The 12,975-nt window shown below is 37.7% G+C and overlaps 1 protein-coding gene across 9 annotated transcripts in view; it reads left to right on the forward strand.

Moving 5' to 3' along the window:
• IMMP1L (inner mitochondrial membrane peptidase subunit 1) overlaps window positions 1-12,975 on the forward strand; it is a 100,575-nt gene that overhangs the window by 63,019 nt on the left and 24,581 nt on the right. For 6 of the 9 annotated variants that reach the window (XM_043969899.1, XM_043969896.1, XM_043969901.1 and 3 more), the window contains one exon: window positions 5,710-5,843. The exons of the other annotated variants lie outside the window; for them this stretch is intronic. In XM_043969899.1, the coding sequence (XP_043825834.1) occupies window positions 5,739-5,843 (105 nt within the window). In that variant the 5' untranslated portion in view covers window positions 5,710-5,738. The remainder of the gene's footprint in view (window positions 1-5,709; window positions 5,844-12,975) is intronic. 9 annotated transcript variants of the gene reach the window in all.

A 12,975-nucleotide genomic window follows, 5' to 3' on the forward strand; every position in this document is an offset into this window, starting at 1 on the left:
CATAGCTAGTAAATCTGTGAGCCAGATTTGAACTCAGGAAGATGAGTCTTCCTGACTCTAGGCCCAGGGCTCTATCCACTGCACCACTTTGCCCATCTTTGCTTTACCCTTGATCTTATTTGAAAGACCTCTAACTATATTCTCTACTACCCATAATGTTTGTTCTTGGATTTAATAGTTTTTATTATATTAAGGAGTCAGACAATAAAAATAGATTACATGGCTGCTCTGTGCCAGGTATTGTGTGAAATTCTGGGAATTTGAAGAAAAGCCAAAGACAGTCCCGATTTCCAAGGAGCCCACAGGCTAATGGGGGAAACAACATGGAAGCTCCCTCTGTACAAACAGGAGAAATTTGAAATGATCAACTGAAGGGAGTGCTTAAAAATGAAAGAATTTGCGATTTTAGCTGAGACCCGAAGGCAGCCAAAGCAGCAGGGAGGTGGAGATGAGGAGGGAAAGAACTCCAGGTATGGGAAATAGCCAGTAAAAATACTTGGATTTGGGAGATGGCGTTTTTTGTGAGGAACAGTACGGAAGTCAGTGTCATTGGATTAAAGAGTGTGAAGGTGAATAGGGCATAAGAAAACCAGAGAGGTGTCTGTAGGAGGGTCAGGCTATGGAGGAATTCAGTGTGAGAGGATTTTATATTTGAGTCTAGAGGTGATAAGGAGCTGCTGTGGGTTGGGGGATGGGGGGGACATGGTCACTGCAATCTAGGAAGATCATGCTGATTGCTGAATGGAAGATGGACTGGAGTGGGCAGAGATTTGAGGTAGGGAGGCCGTCTAGAAATTGTTCAGAGGTTAAGCGATGATGGCCTGCACCAGAGTGGTGCCAGTGTCAAAGGAGAAAAAGGGGGTGGGGTGGCATACAGGTGAGATACTGTGAAGGTAGAATTGACAGGACCTGGCAATGGATTAGAGATGGCAAGGGATTGTGACCTAGCAGATTGAGGAGTCAAAGATACTCTTAGGTTTTAAGCCTGGATGATTGGAAAGGTGGTCGTGCCCTTGACAGTAAGAGGGAAAATAGGAAGAAGGGAAAGTTTTGAGTGAAAGATATTGGGTTCAGTTTTGGACATACTGAATTTAAAATAGCAGCTCAAAACATCCAGCAGGCAGTCAGAGATGTGAGACTGAGACGTCAGCAGAGGTGCAAGAACTGAATAAATAGTAAATTTATTCCCATGATTTCTAGATTTTTTTAATAGAAGCAAATGTTGGATTTTATCAAGTCTTTTTGACATCTAATATATCCTTGTTTTTATTATTTATATTATTAACATGGTTTATTATATTGATGGTCTTTTTTTTTTAAATAAACATTTTTATTTAAACTTTTAAGTTCCAAATTCTGGCTATCCCTCCCTCCCCTTTCCCTTCTCTGAGGTGGTAAGGAATCAGATATAGGGGTATCCATTACATGTGCAATTATGTAAAACACTTCCATATTAGTCGTTTTGTATAAGACTCTAATAAAAGAAAAAAAATGAAAGAAATAAAGTGAAAAATAGCATGCTTCAGTCTGTTCAATCAATAATTGGTGGTCTTTTCAGTGCTGAACCAGCATGGCATTCCTTGTATAAAACCAATTGGATGATAGTGTATAATATTTCCAATATATTTCTGTAGCCTACTTGATAATCATTTTGTTTGTTTTTTGTGAGGCAGTTGGGGTTAAGTGACTTGCCCAGGGTCACACAGCTAGGAAGTGTCAAGTGTCTGATGCTGGATTTGAACTCAGGTCCTCCTGAATCCAAGGCCAATGCTTTATCCACTGTGCCACCTAGCTGCCCCTTTGATAATCATTTTGCTTAAATTTTTTTTCATTGATGTTCATTAGGCATTTTGGTCTGCAGTTTTCTTTCACTATTTTTTCTCTCCCCATATTAGGTAACAAGATCATATTTTTATCATCAAAAGAAATTGGATGGGGGACAGCTAGGTGGCGCAGTGGATAAAGCACTGGCCTTGGATTCAGGAGGAACTGAGTTCAAATCCGGCCTCAGACACTTGACACATACCAGCTGTGTGACCTTGGGCAAGTCACTTAACCCTCATTGCCCCACAAAGATTAAATAAAGAAAAAAAGAAAGAAATTGGAAGGGTATCGCAAACAATTTCTGTAGTGTTGGAACTGATTGTTCTTTCAGTATTCTATAGAACTCATTCATAAATTCATCTGGTCCTTGAGGTTTTTAACCTGCCCTGCTTTGGGAGCTCATTTATGGCTTGTTTACTTTATTTTTCTGATAGTGGATTATTTAAATAGTTCGTTTCTTTTCCTTTCATCTGGGTATTCAATATTTTTGTAAATATTCATGTCAATCCTCTAAGTTATCAGCTTTGTTAACATAGAATTGGGCAAAATAATTTCTTATAATTTGTTATATTTCTCTTTAGTCGTAAGTTCTTTTTTCATTTTTAATATGAACAGTTTGGTTTCTCTCTCTTTTTTAAATTGTTGTTTTTCTATTTTGCTAGTGTTTTTTTTTTTAACTAGCTCTGAGTTTTATTTTTCAGTTCAGTGGTCTTTTTACTTTCAGTTTAATAAGTCTTGTCTTAATTTTCATAATTTCTACTCTGTTTTTCAGTTGCAGAGTTTTGCTTTGTTCATTTTTTTAATTCATGCCCATTCTGTCAATTTGTTCTTTTCCTGTTTTGTTGATGAAATGACTTTGATAAACTTTTTTCTCCAGAACTGTTTTAACTGAATACCATAATTTTTTTTTTTCCCTGTGGGGCAGTTGGGGTTAAGTGACTTGCCCAGGGTCACACAGCTAGTAAGTGTTAAGTGTCTGAGGCCAGATTTGAACTCAGGTCCTCCTGAATCCAGGGCCGGTGCTCTATCCACTGTGACACCTAGCTGCCCCTGAATACCATAAGTTTTGATTTGTTGTCATTTTTTGGACGAAATCTTCTTTTTTTATAATTTTTTTTGACCTTCTGGTTATTTAGAATCATATTTTTAATCTTCAGTTACTTTTTAATTTATATTAATGGCCCTTTATCAAATATGTTTTTATTGCATTACGATACACAAATGATCATGTTTATTATGTCCATTCATACTTTCTCATTTTTTCTCTTGAAATTCTAGATCCTTTGCTCTTCAAAATGAACTTAGTTATTATTCTGATATGATCCTTGTTTGATGAGGGCATATTGGTTCTTTGTGACCAGCTGCTTCCTCTTCTAGATGCTCAGTAACCGTCCCTTTAATAATAGGTTCTGACTTTTCCCAGGAATCAAATTCAATCTCACTGGTTCATAATTTGCAAACTCTGTTCTCTTCCATTTCATTTGAAAAGGGAACATTTGCCTTTCTCCACAATCCCTCTTTCCATTTTCTTTAATATATTATTAGCAGTTGCTCAGCAATTACATCTACTTCCTTCAGTACTCGGGGATATAGCTTATGTGGGCTGGGTAACTTGAATTTAGCATGAGCTACTGGATACATTTTTGTTATATCTTTACTAAAATTGTTATTACCTCAGTGGCAACCACTTAATCCAAAGACCATCCTCCTTGGCCGACAAAACAGAAACAAAATAAGAAATGAGCAGTCCTTCTTTCTCCTCTCCCTCATCCCATCATTTGCCCCTCCCTTTCATCCCTAGTAGGGTCCTGCTGCTTCTTAGATTTACCTCTTCCCTAAGCCAGCTTTTCCTTCTCCCTCACTTACTTCATGGGCCTCAGCTCACTCTAAGCTTCAGTGTTGCTGATGTTCTTCTTGCAGTCCTGGGGCAGATATGAATCCATCTTCTTTTATGACCCAGTTATCTTCCCTTTTCAGCTCTAAATAGTTTCTTTAATTCCCATTAAATCTCTTTGAGTTAAGGCATTTTTCCTAGGATATTCCTTATTAAATATACATATGCTAGTGAAGTTTGTTCAGTGGCACTGGCGGTAAGAGTGATCAATTTGGAAGCAGAAAGAACTGAGTTCAAATCCTGCCATGGACCATTTTGAACTGTGTGACCTTACACAATTCTTTAACTTGTTTGTCTGTCTCAGTTTTCTCATCTGTAAAATGATGATGATAATAATAATAATAGTACCTGCCCCACAGGGTTGTTGTGGAGATCAAATGCGATACATAAGATATAAATACATGGTGCTTTTCATACCTGAAAACTATACATAAACGCTGGTATGTGTGTGTGTTTTTTTAATGGAATTCATAGCCTTAGATCTAGAAGGCCAGTTCACTCCCTTCGTTTTATAGCCAAGCAATCTGAATACAGGAGAGGTAATTTTGGTATTGAAATGAAGAACTAGACCACTGGTGCCCACTGAGGATTGGCAGGACCACTTTCCAGTAGGTAATCCTGAGTCATAAATAGGCAACATTAGGCCTCACCCTTAGCTGAAAAGAAGTTGAAAAGACAAACAACAATTGTGTTGATAAGTGTTCCTCAAAATAAATATTGAATACTTAAAATGTAAAGTGGAGTGTACTGGCTACAAAAAAGTTTAAAACATGGAACCTGACCTCAAGGTTTAAAAGTTGTTTGATTTTGTAAAGGAACTTGCAGGTCATTTGGGAGACAGAATACACATGAAAAATAGATTGATAAAAGACAATGTATTTTTAGTAGCAATTAAGTGTTATAGACAGTAAGTATTAAAAAGATGCACTAATAATTATAATAACTATATATTTATATGTATATGTATACATGCATACATATACATATGTATATGTATATGTACACATACAGACAGAGGGATAGCATGTGTGCACACTTTCCAGTTCATAAAATGCTCTCTTCACAATCTCGTGAAATTTTATAGATTGAGTTGGACCTTCAAACACCTTTTGAGGGATGGCAAGGTACTATGTTCATGGGGAAAAGTCATTAGCATCTCTACTAGAAATTAGTCTGTCAGGAGGCACTTATTAAACCTCTGTCGTGTGCCAGGCACTGTGACACAAAGTGGTGGGGGTACAAAGACAACAGTAAAACAGTCCCTGCTCTTAAGAAACTTATATTTTAACCGGGGAGACAAAGCATACATTCAAAGTCTTGTACAGGAGACATACAAAGTAAATAGCCTCCTGGGAAAGGCACTAGAAATAGATTGTTCACGTTAGGGAATCCCATAAGATATGCCTGAGAAGGCAGGTTAGGTCCATCCACATCCTAGCGAGCGTTGAATTCCAGGATGGAGTTGGGATTTGATCCCAAAGATAATGACGAACCATCAGAGGTTTGAGAGCAGGAGGGCTGACCTTATGACAGTGGTATTTTAGGATAGTGGTGGTAATGTGTAGGATGGAGTAGAGTAAAGAAGCACATTAATTGGATGTTTTTACAGTGCAGGCTATAGCTTAGACAAGAGCAATAGCGGTGGGAAGAAAAAGGGAGGGACAGAGATGACAAACATTCCAAAGAATCAAGGAATATGATGTCTTAATTTGGTATAGTGGTTTATACTTTTCCAAATGCTTTCATATCCATCATCTCACTTGATCCTCTTGTAAGTTGTTCAAGCAAATATGTATTATATATAGTTGTAGTATACTGTAGTATACTACATATCAACTATATATGACATATCGATATGAGCCTTATACTTTCCCAGATACTTTCATGTCAAGAATTAAGGTATTTTTTTAAGGTATAGCCATTTTAAAATGTAGCATGTTGGCAATGATTTTTTAGTCATTGATTATATACTTTTAAAAATTTATTATCAGGCCACTGGCATCCGAGTCTTCATAGAACTATGCTTCGAAGTATTCTGGGGAAAACCTTTCGACTTCTTGGCTATACTCTTCAGTATGGCTGTATAGCTCATTGTGCCTTTGAATACGTTGGTGGTGTTGTCATGGTAAGTTTTGAATGTTCCATAACAGTCACAATGATAAGTATTTAACTTTTGGTAAAGGATCTACATATAGGTACTCATTAGTTGGCCAAAATATGCAGTTTGAAATGCAAAATATCCTTAAATTTGGGGGTCAGATGAAGATATGACTGAGAAATTTTAATTGACATTAAAAAAAAATTTCTATACTGAGATCCATTATCCATTAAGCTTAGTATTCTTTGTCTGATAGGCATGAGGACCTGTTGCAAGAAGGCATGATTATGTTGTCTAGAATTGTTATTATATAAAGTTTGAACATGTCCCCAATCCTGATAGTTTGCCTTGGTAACTATACGGATTTATCAAACATAATTTTTCTAACATTTTGTGACAAAGAAATCTGCACCATACATTGCCACTGTTACTGAGTAGGATCTCCTTTCAGATTTGTTAATACATCCATTTTTATCACTTTGATCATTTTATGGAGCCATCTACCTCTTTCTCAGTAGGAGTGATTTTCCAAACAGTTCAGTACCTGGCTCAGCATATTCCTCCCTACCCCAATTGCTCCACTTATACCTGAAGGATTTAATGAACTTGTTGGTTTTCCCTCAAACATTCTGGTGTTCATCAAGTTACCCAGCTCTTATGATATGGAGACTTTTACTTTACTTCAGCCACACGTGAGGATGGTCATACCTTGTTCTTACCAACATTATAACTGCTCTGCTTCCATGACATTGAATTTTACAATTCCTTTTTGATCACAACCTCCAGTCTGTCCATCTCCTCCTCTGCTTTGCACCTAAACCCATTTCTCATCTTCACTATGACCTCCAGTCATTCTGTCCCTCTCTGTTTTCTTGGTACAGTAACTTGCTCTGACCTCACTTTCCTTTCTTTATCATCTTGACTCCATGGCTGACCCATTTCAACACTACAAGAACCTCTTTGCCATTTCTCCTGTTACCAGATATGCTTTGCTAAATTGCAGTCCTTGGGTATCACCACTGAACATTCATCTCTTCTGAAGAAAGTAATAAAACCATGCTGACTAGGTTCACCACCAATTTCTATTATCCAATAGCCTCTGCCTGAGGTCACAATTTGTGCTTCTTTCTGATTGACCTTCATGCTCGTTACTGGAGTTGTTTCAAACCTGTCTCTGCAAGTCTACTCTCCTCTTCCTCCTCCGCCTCAGCCACGGCTCTTGTTCCCTACTTTATTGAGAAGACAAGCCACCCATCCTGATCTTCTCCTCTTCCCCTATTGTATAGCTTAAATGACCTCTTCATCATCCCCTCGTCCCTTCTTCTATGTTCCAGTTTTTATGGAGAATTGACCTTTCTCACAAAAGCCATCTCCTCTTCCTGGTCTTGTTTTCTATTTCCTCCCATTGCCCTGAGAATTTGTCCCTTTAACCATTCCTGCACTTTGCAGTCTCTCATATTTTCATGGTGCCCTTTTTGCTGCCTGCAATCTGCCCAAGTCTCCTATATCTTTTAAAAACATCCACTTAATCCTGCGATCCCGCCAGTCAGATTCCTTAAATGGTCACTTATATTTGTCCTCTCCATTGCTTCACCTTTTATTCCCTTTTCAGTTTTTGGCATTCTGTCATCTAACCCTATCACCCAACTGAACTGATCTCTCTGAGGTTAGGAAGACTGTTTTTACTCTCCTGCATTCTTCTCTTAGCCCTCATTTTCTTTGACCTCTCTGCAGCTTTTGAGATTGTTGACCACCCTTTCTCCTAAATACTTTCTCCTCCCTTGACTTCTGTGCCACTGATATCTCTAGTTACTCTCCTGGTCTCTCTGTGCTCATACTTATTTGCAGAATCATCCTCTTGTTTCTGCCTGCTAAGTGTTGGCATCTCCAAAGGTTCTGTGCTCACCTTTTCTTTTCTCTCTATACTCTCTCTCCATGATTCTGTCAGCTTTCACAAATTCACATATCATCCATGCAGATGACTCTCACATCTGTATATACAACTTTATTCTCTTTCCTGAAACTTCAGATCCATATGGAAATTTCTAATCATCTGCATCTTAAACTCTTCATTTCCAAAATGGGATTCATTATACTAACCCTCCAAACCTATCCTTATTCTAACGTCCCCCTTTTATGTTGAGGTTACCATTTTTCTAGTCACCTAGGATCACAATCTTGGAATTATTTTCACCTTCCCTTCCTCTTCACCCTTCTTCCCCACGTTGAGTCATTTGCCAAATCTTCTTGTTTTTGCCATCACGTCTGTTTTCTTTCCCTAGTCATAATCTTAGTTCATATTTTCCTGACCTCATCTACACCACTGCAATAGCCTTCAAATTGGCCTTCTTATTCCAGGCCAGTTCCTATATAATCCCTCTTCCACACAGTTGCCAAGTTGGTATTTTTAAAATATAGATCTAACTATGTGACTCTCTTATAAAGAAACTTCAGTGTCTTCATAGTTCTTTTAGGATAAAAAAAAAATCCTCAGTCTGGCTTTAAAAACCCTTCATAATTTGACTCCATCTACCTTTTCAGTCTTATTTCATATTATTCTCCATTCCAGTCAAACTAGCTTATACCAGCAGTTACTTGTACATTATATTCTATTTCTTGACTCCATCCCTTTAAGCAGGGTGTCTTCCACGTCCCTCCTCACTTCTATCTTCCCCCTCTTTGAATCCCTTCCTTCAAAGTCCAGCTCAGGTGCTACCTCCTATGCAAGGTCTTTTATGATTCCCTCTGCCTCTTAACATTACTTTTTGTATTTGTGTATACTTCATGCTTCCTTATCTGTGGCTAGTCCAGGCAACAGATTGAGTCTGCTTTCTGAGGAAGAGCTAAGCTAAGTTCAGAGAAGCTCATCCTCTGTTGAATGGTCTCTTTGTGCTGAACATTTTGGCTGTGGTGACCCAGGATAGAAATAAAAATAATAGCTTATAACCTACCATTCTTGCCGTTACAGCAGCTATGTCTGTAGTGGAAAAGGGAGAAGAGTCTTCAAAATCAGACAGGCTTAAACTTAGTCATTAGTGTTCCAGTCTTTGTCCGGTGACAAATAGATGTTGTGTCTACATAGAAGGATAGTTTGCAGAAGTAAATGAAGAGTTTGGAAAGTCATTTTTATGATGTGCTGCAAAGCAGCAAGAAACACAATTTCATGGGACATTTGATTACCTCAAATTGGTAGTGCTTATGATAAGCATTTGCATAAAGACCGCCATCAACTTAATTGTAGCTTACGTACTAACGTTCATTTCAAAGGCGAAAGAGGTCAAGAACATCTGAGAAGAATTCCAAGGCCCTCCAGATGACATCAGCATATACTTTGATAGCTAGTGATTTTCATCCAAATGTCTACCACCTCTTTGCTATTAGATACTTCAATATCAACTTCCCTAAATTTGTAGCTGCTCACTACATTGATCAACATCTTTCTGAAAACAAAAGTCTTTCAGTCTTGTTTTTCTTTACGTTATTGTGGACATTGCATCAATTATCCTCCTAGTTCTGCTGATTTAAGTCTGCATCAATATCTTTGTCTTCCCAGGTGTCTCTGAATTCTTCATAGTTGTAACTTCTTATGATATAATAATGGAATACTTTCTTCAGGAGAAAAATTGCACAACTATGTGCAGTACCAAATAACATCCTACAACAAAATGAAATGGATTAAATGTTAACAAATGGGGAAAAACTCATTTTTGATATAGGGATAATTTCCAAATCAACTCTATGTAGATAGAACATTGACTTATTAGAACAAAGAAAAATTAATATGAAATTTTAAGAAGAATAAAAATAAATGTAAGAGATATGGTATACAATCAAAACAACTACATCCTGACCTATTTAAACATATTATTGATGGTGAAAAATGGGATATGGATGGAATAAATGAACGTAAATAATAGAATATTTTCATACAAACATTGAGCTGCTACAAATTAATTCCTACTTTTCGTAGGACTTAAAAAAGACCAAAAAAGTGTTTTAGTCAGCAAACATTTGTCTCACTTGCCAAGAAAAAAAAGATATGTCATCCTAGGACATATGATATCCCTTGTAAAATCTCGTAGAGATCAGCGATGGAAACTTAGAAGCAGTATTGCTTCTTAAAATGAAGAAAAATAGAAGAGGATAAAACCAGTTTAAAGAAATTGTGACGGGAGAAAAAACTAAGCAGCCTTTCCCCAAGAGCACTTAAGTATAAAAGGAGGAGAACAATAGCCCCAAGAAAAATGAAAAAGATGCACACATTTCTTAAACCATTTTTTCACTATCAAGGACTGTGGAACAACTGGAGGCAATTGGAGGCAGTAATTTGGTATAGTGGATAAAGTGCTGGGCCTGAAGTCAAGAAGGCCTGACTTCAGATGTGGCCTCATTTACTAGCTGTATGACACCCCACCCCCCAGTAATTCATTTAATCTCTGTTTGCCTCAGTTTCCTCAACTGTAAAATGAAGATAATAACAGCTCCTACCTCCAAGGATTATTGTGAAGATGAAATGAGATAATATTTATAAAGTGCTCAGCACAGTGCCTGGCCCATAGTAGGCACTATATAAATGTTTATTCCTTTCCTATCCTAACTATACTTGGAGTTTGTTATCACACTTCTGGATATGTCTATAGAGTTAGAAATAGCACCAAAGAAAGAAGAGCTTCTGAATTAGACCAAGTATACATAAAGGAGTTTTGTACTGGAAGTGACATAGTTGTGAGGGTATTGAAGGATCAGTTTGCAAGTTATCTGAAGGAGGGGAAATTACAAAATGAATGGAAAAAGGTCTTAGACCTTATTGATTCTCCCTACCTCCAAAAAGAACAAAAGAAGATCAACAAGTACTGACCTATATGTTTACTTTCCTATCTGTACAAAATTTTTGTGAGAATTGGGAGCATCTTCAGTGAGGGTATTAGAAGCTTTTGCCAACTTTTCTTAATTCTAGTGCCTTTATTTTATTGTCTATTTTCTATTTTTGCTTGTTGTCTTCCACCGTTAGATTGTGAGCTCCTGGAGGGCAGGGACTGTTTGCCTCTTTTTATATCTCCAGTGATTAGCACAGTGCTTGGCACTTAATAAATGTTGATTGATTAATTATTAGTGAGAAACAAATGGACTTTTTCAACTGATATTCTAAAGTAGACCACTGTATCTGTATGGTCATACATGTGACTGAAAGATGTTGAGAATACAAAACCCTATTGTTGCTTATTGTTGATTATACCCAAACATTTTATCTGGTGGAACAAAATGCTACCTTAAAGGCTCTCTTCTAACAAAGTGTCTCCCATGCAAACATCAGAGTGATTCGTGATTCCATGAAAGATTCAGTAGAGTCTTTTTGACAGTCTTCTGATCATTAATGTCCAGGGAGGCATAAAACAGAGAGATGTCTGTTCACCAAAGGTGTTTGCCAATATAATGGAGGAGATCCAGCACAGAGTTCCAGGTCATAGAGGGCTACTTTGTAGATGATGAAGTCCTTCAGAGATTCCTATTTGTAGATGATACTATGCTTGTTGTAATGAGCCCCCAAATGCTGCAGAGCCTCCAAGAAGAGACCTGTATCCAATCAATATTCTCGCTGAAGTTTTTTGTACTCTTTCTGTCACATAAGTGTTTAATAGTGCTTATCCCTTCCCTTCCCCATTCAAGAATTTGATCTCCCCAACTGCAAAGAAAAAACAAAGCAAATCATATATTGCCTCTTGTCCACATTGACTTGCAATTAGATTGACATGTTAGGGGTCATTAATATTACATGCCTAAGGTTCCTTCCAGCCCCAAATCTATGAGCCCAATCCTATGGTCTTAGACATCACAAAAGTATAAGTTGAACTAGAATTAATAGGAGGGTAAGGTAGGCTATGCTCAGACAATTATAAAGCTCCTTTAATGACCCCAATTTTCTCCTAGAAATAGAAGTCTCTCTTTTTAATACCAATGTGCTTCCACTGTCTTGGCATGACTGGGAATCATAAAATACTACAGTCTTCAAGAACTAAAAGTAAATGCAAGGGGAACTGGTGGAAGCATATAACACACGGGGACCCATGAAGAACAGGACTAAACAATGTTTTAAAATAAATATGTGGGGGGAGGGGCAGCTAGGTGGTACAGTGGATAAAGCACCAACCCTGGATTCCAGAGGACCTGAGTTCAAATCCAGCCTCAGACACTTGACACTTACTAGCTGTGTGACCCTGGGCAAGTCACTTTACCCTCATTGCCCCGCCAAAAATGAATGAATGAATATGTGATCACAAAAGATGAGGGGATCATCTTAACCGGGGATGAGGAGCTCTCTTATATGCTATTGGTATCCTTGTGGTATCAGGAAAAAGCACAGGGGATAACCCTGTGCAATGAAACCATGGTAGAATGTGGACATGGGTCACACCAAAGGGTAGGCATGGGTAAGTTTCAGTTTTGATTAATTAAGAACATGCACATTAGTGAAATTATAAATACGTTTGAATGTTTTGACGTGTATATGAGTTTTGAGTTTTGTTCCATTAGAATATAAGATTTTTATTATTCTTTTTACCCCCTTGCTCTCCTTCACCCCAAAACCAATGAGTTTCCAATTTTTACACATATTCAATTTGTCACATTTGTCCCCTTCATTCTACTCATTCAGCTACTACCCCCGTTTAGGATCTTATTTCCTCTTATCTGCTATTGTTGCAAGGTCTCTTAATTGATGTCCCTGGCTCAAGTCTCTTCTTTCTTTAATCCATCTTCTACAAAGCTTCTAAAGCTTCTACTCTTAAAACACAGGTCTGGTTATGTCCCTCTCCTGAGAAAACTCCAGTGGCTCCCTATTGTTTCTAGGTTAAAATGTAGATTTCTATATGTAAAAGCATTCACAATCTGGACCCTTCCTGCCTTTCCAGGCTTGTTATATATAGTCCAGCCAAGCTGACTTTCTTACTGTCTGTTACACATGACTTTTCTTCCTTCTTCTGACTTTGTACTTTTGCACAGGCCATTTCCAATCATTATTTCTGCCTCTGAAAATCCCTTATTTCCATCAAAACCCAGAGTATATGCCACTTCTAGATGAAGCCTTTCCAAATTCTAGCTATTGGTTTCCTTTCTGTAAATTATTCTGTATTTATTTCCCTATAGTGGTTGTTTCTCCCAA

The sequence above is a fragment of the Dromiciops gliroides genome, chromosome 6, assembly GCF_019393635.1.
Source record: "Dromiciops gliroides isolate mDroGli1 chromosome 6, mDroGli1.pri, whole genome shotgun sequence".
Lineage (NCBI taxonomy): Eukaryota > Metazoa > Chordata > Mammalia > Microbiotheria > Microbiotheriidae > Dromiciops > Dromiciops gliroides.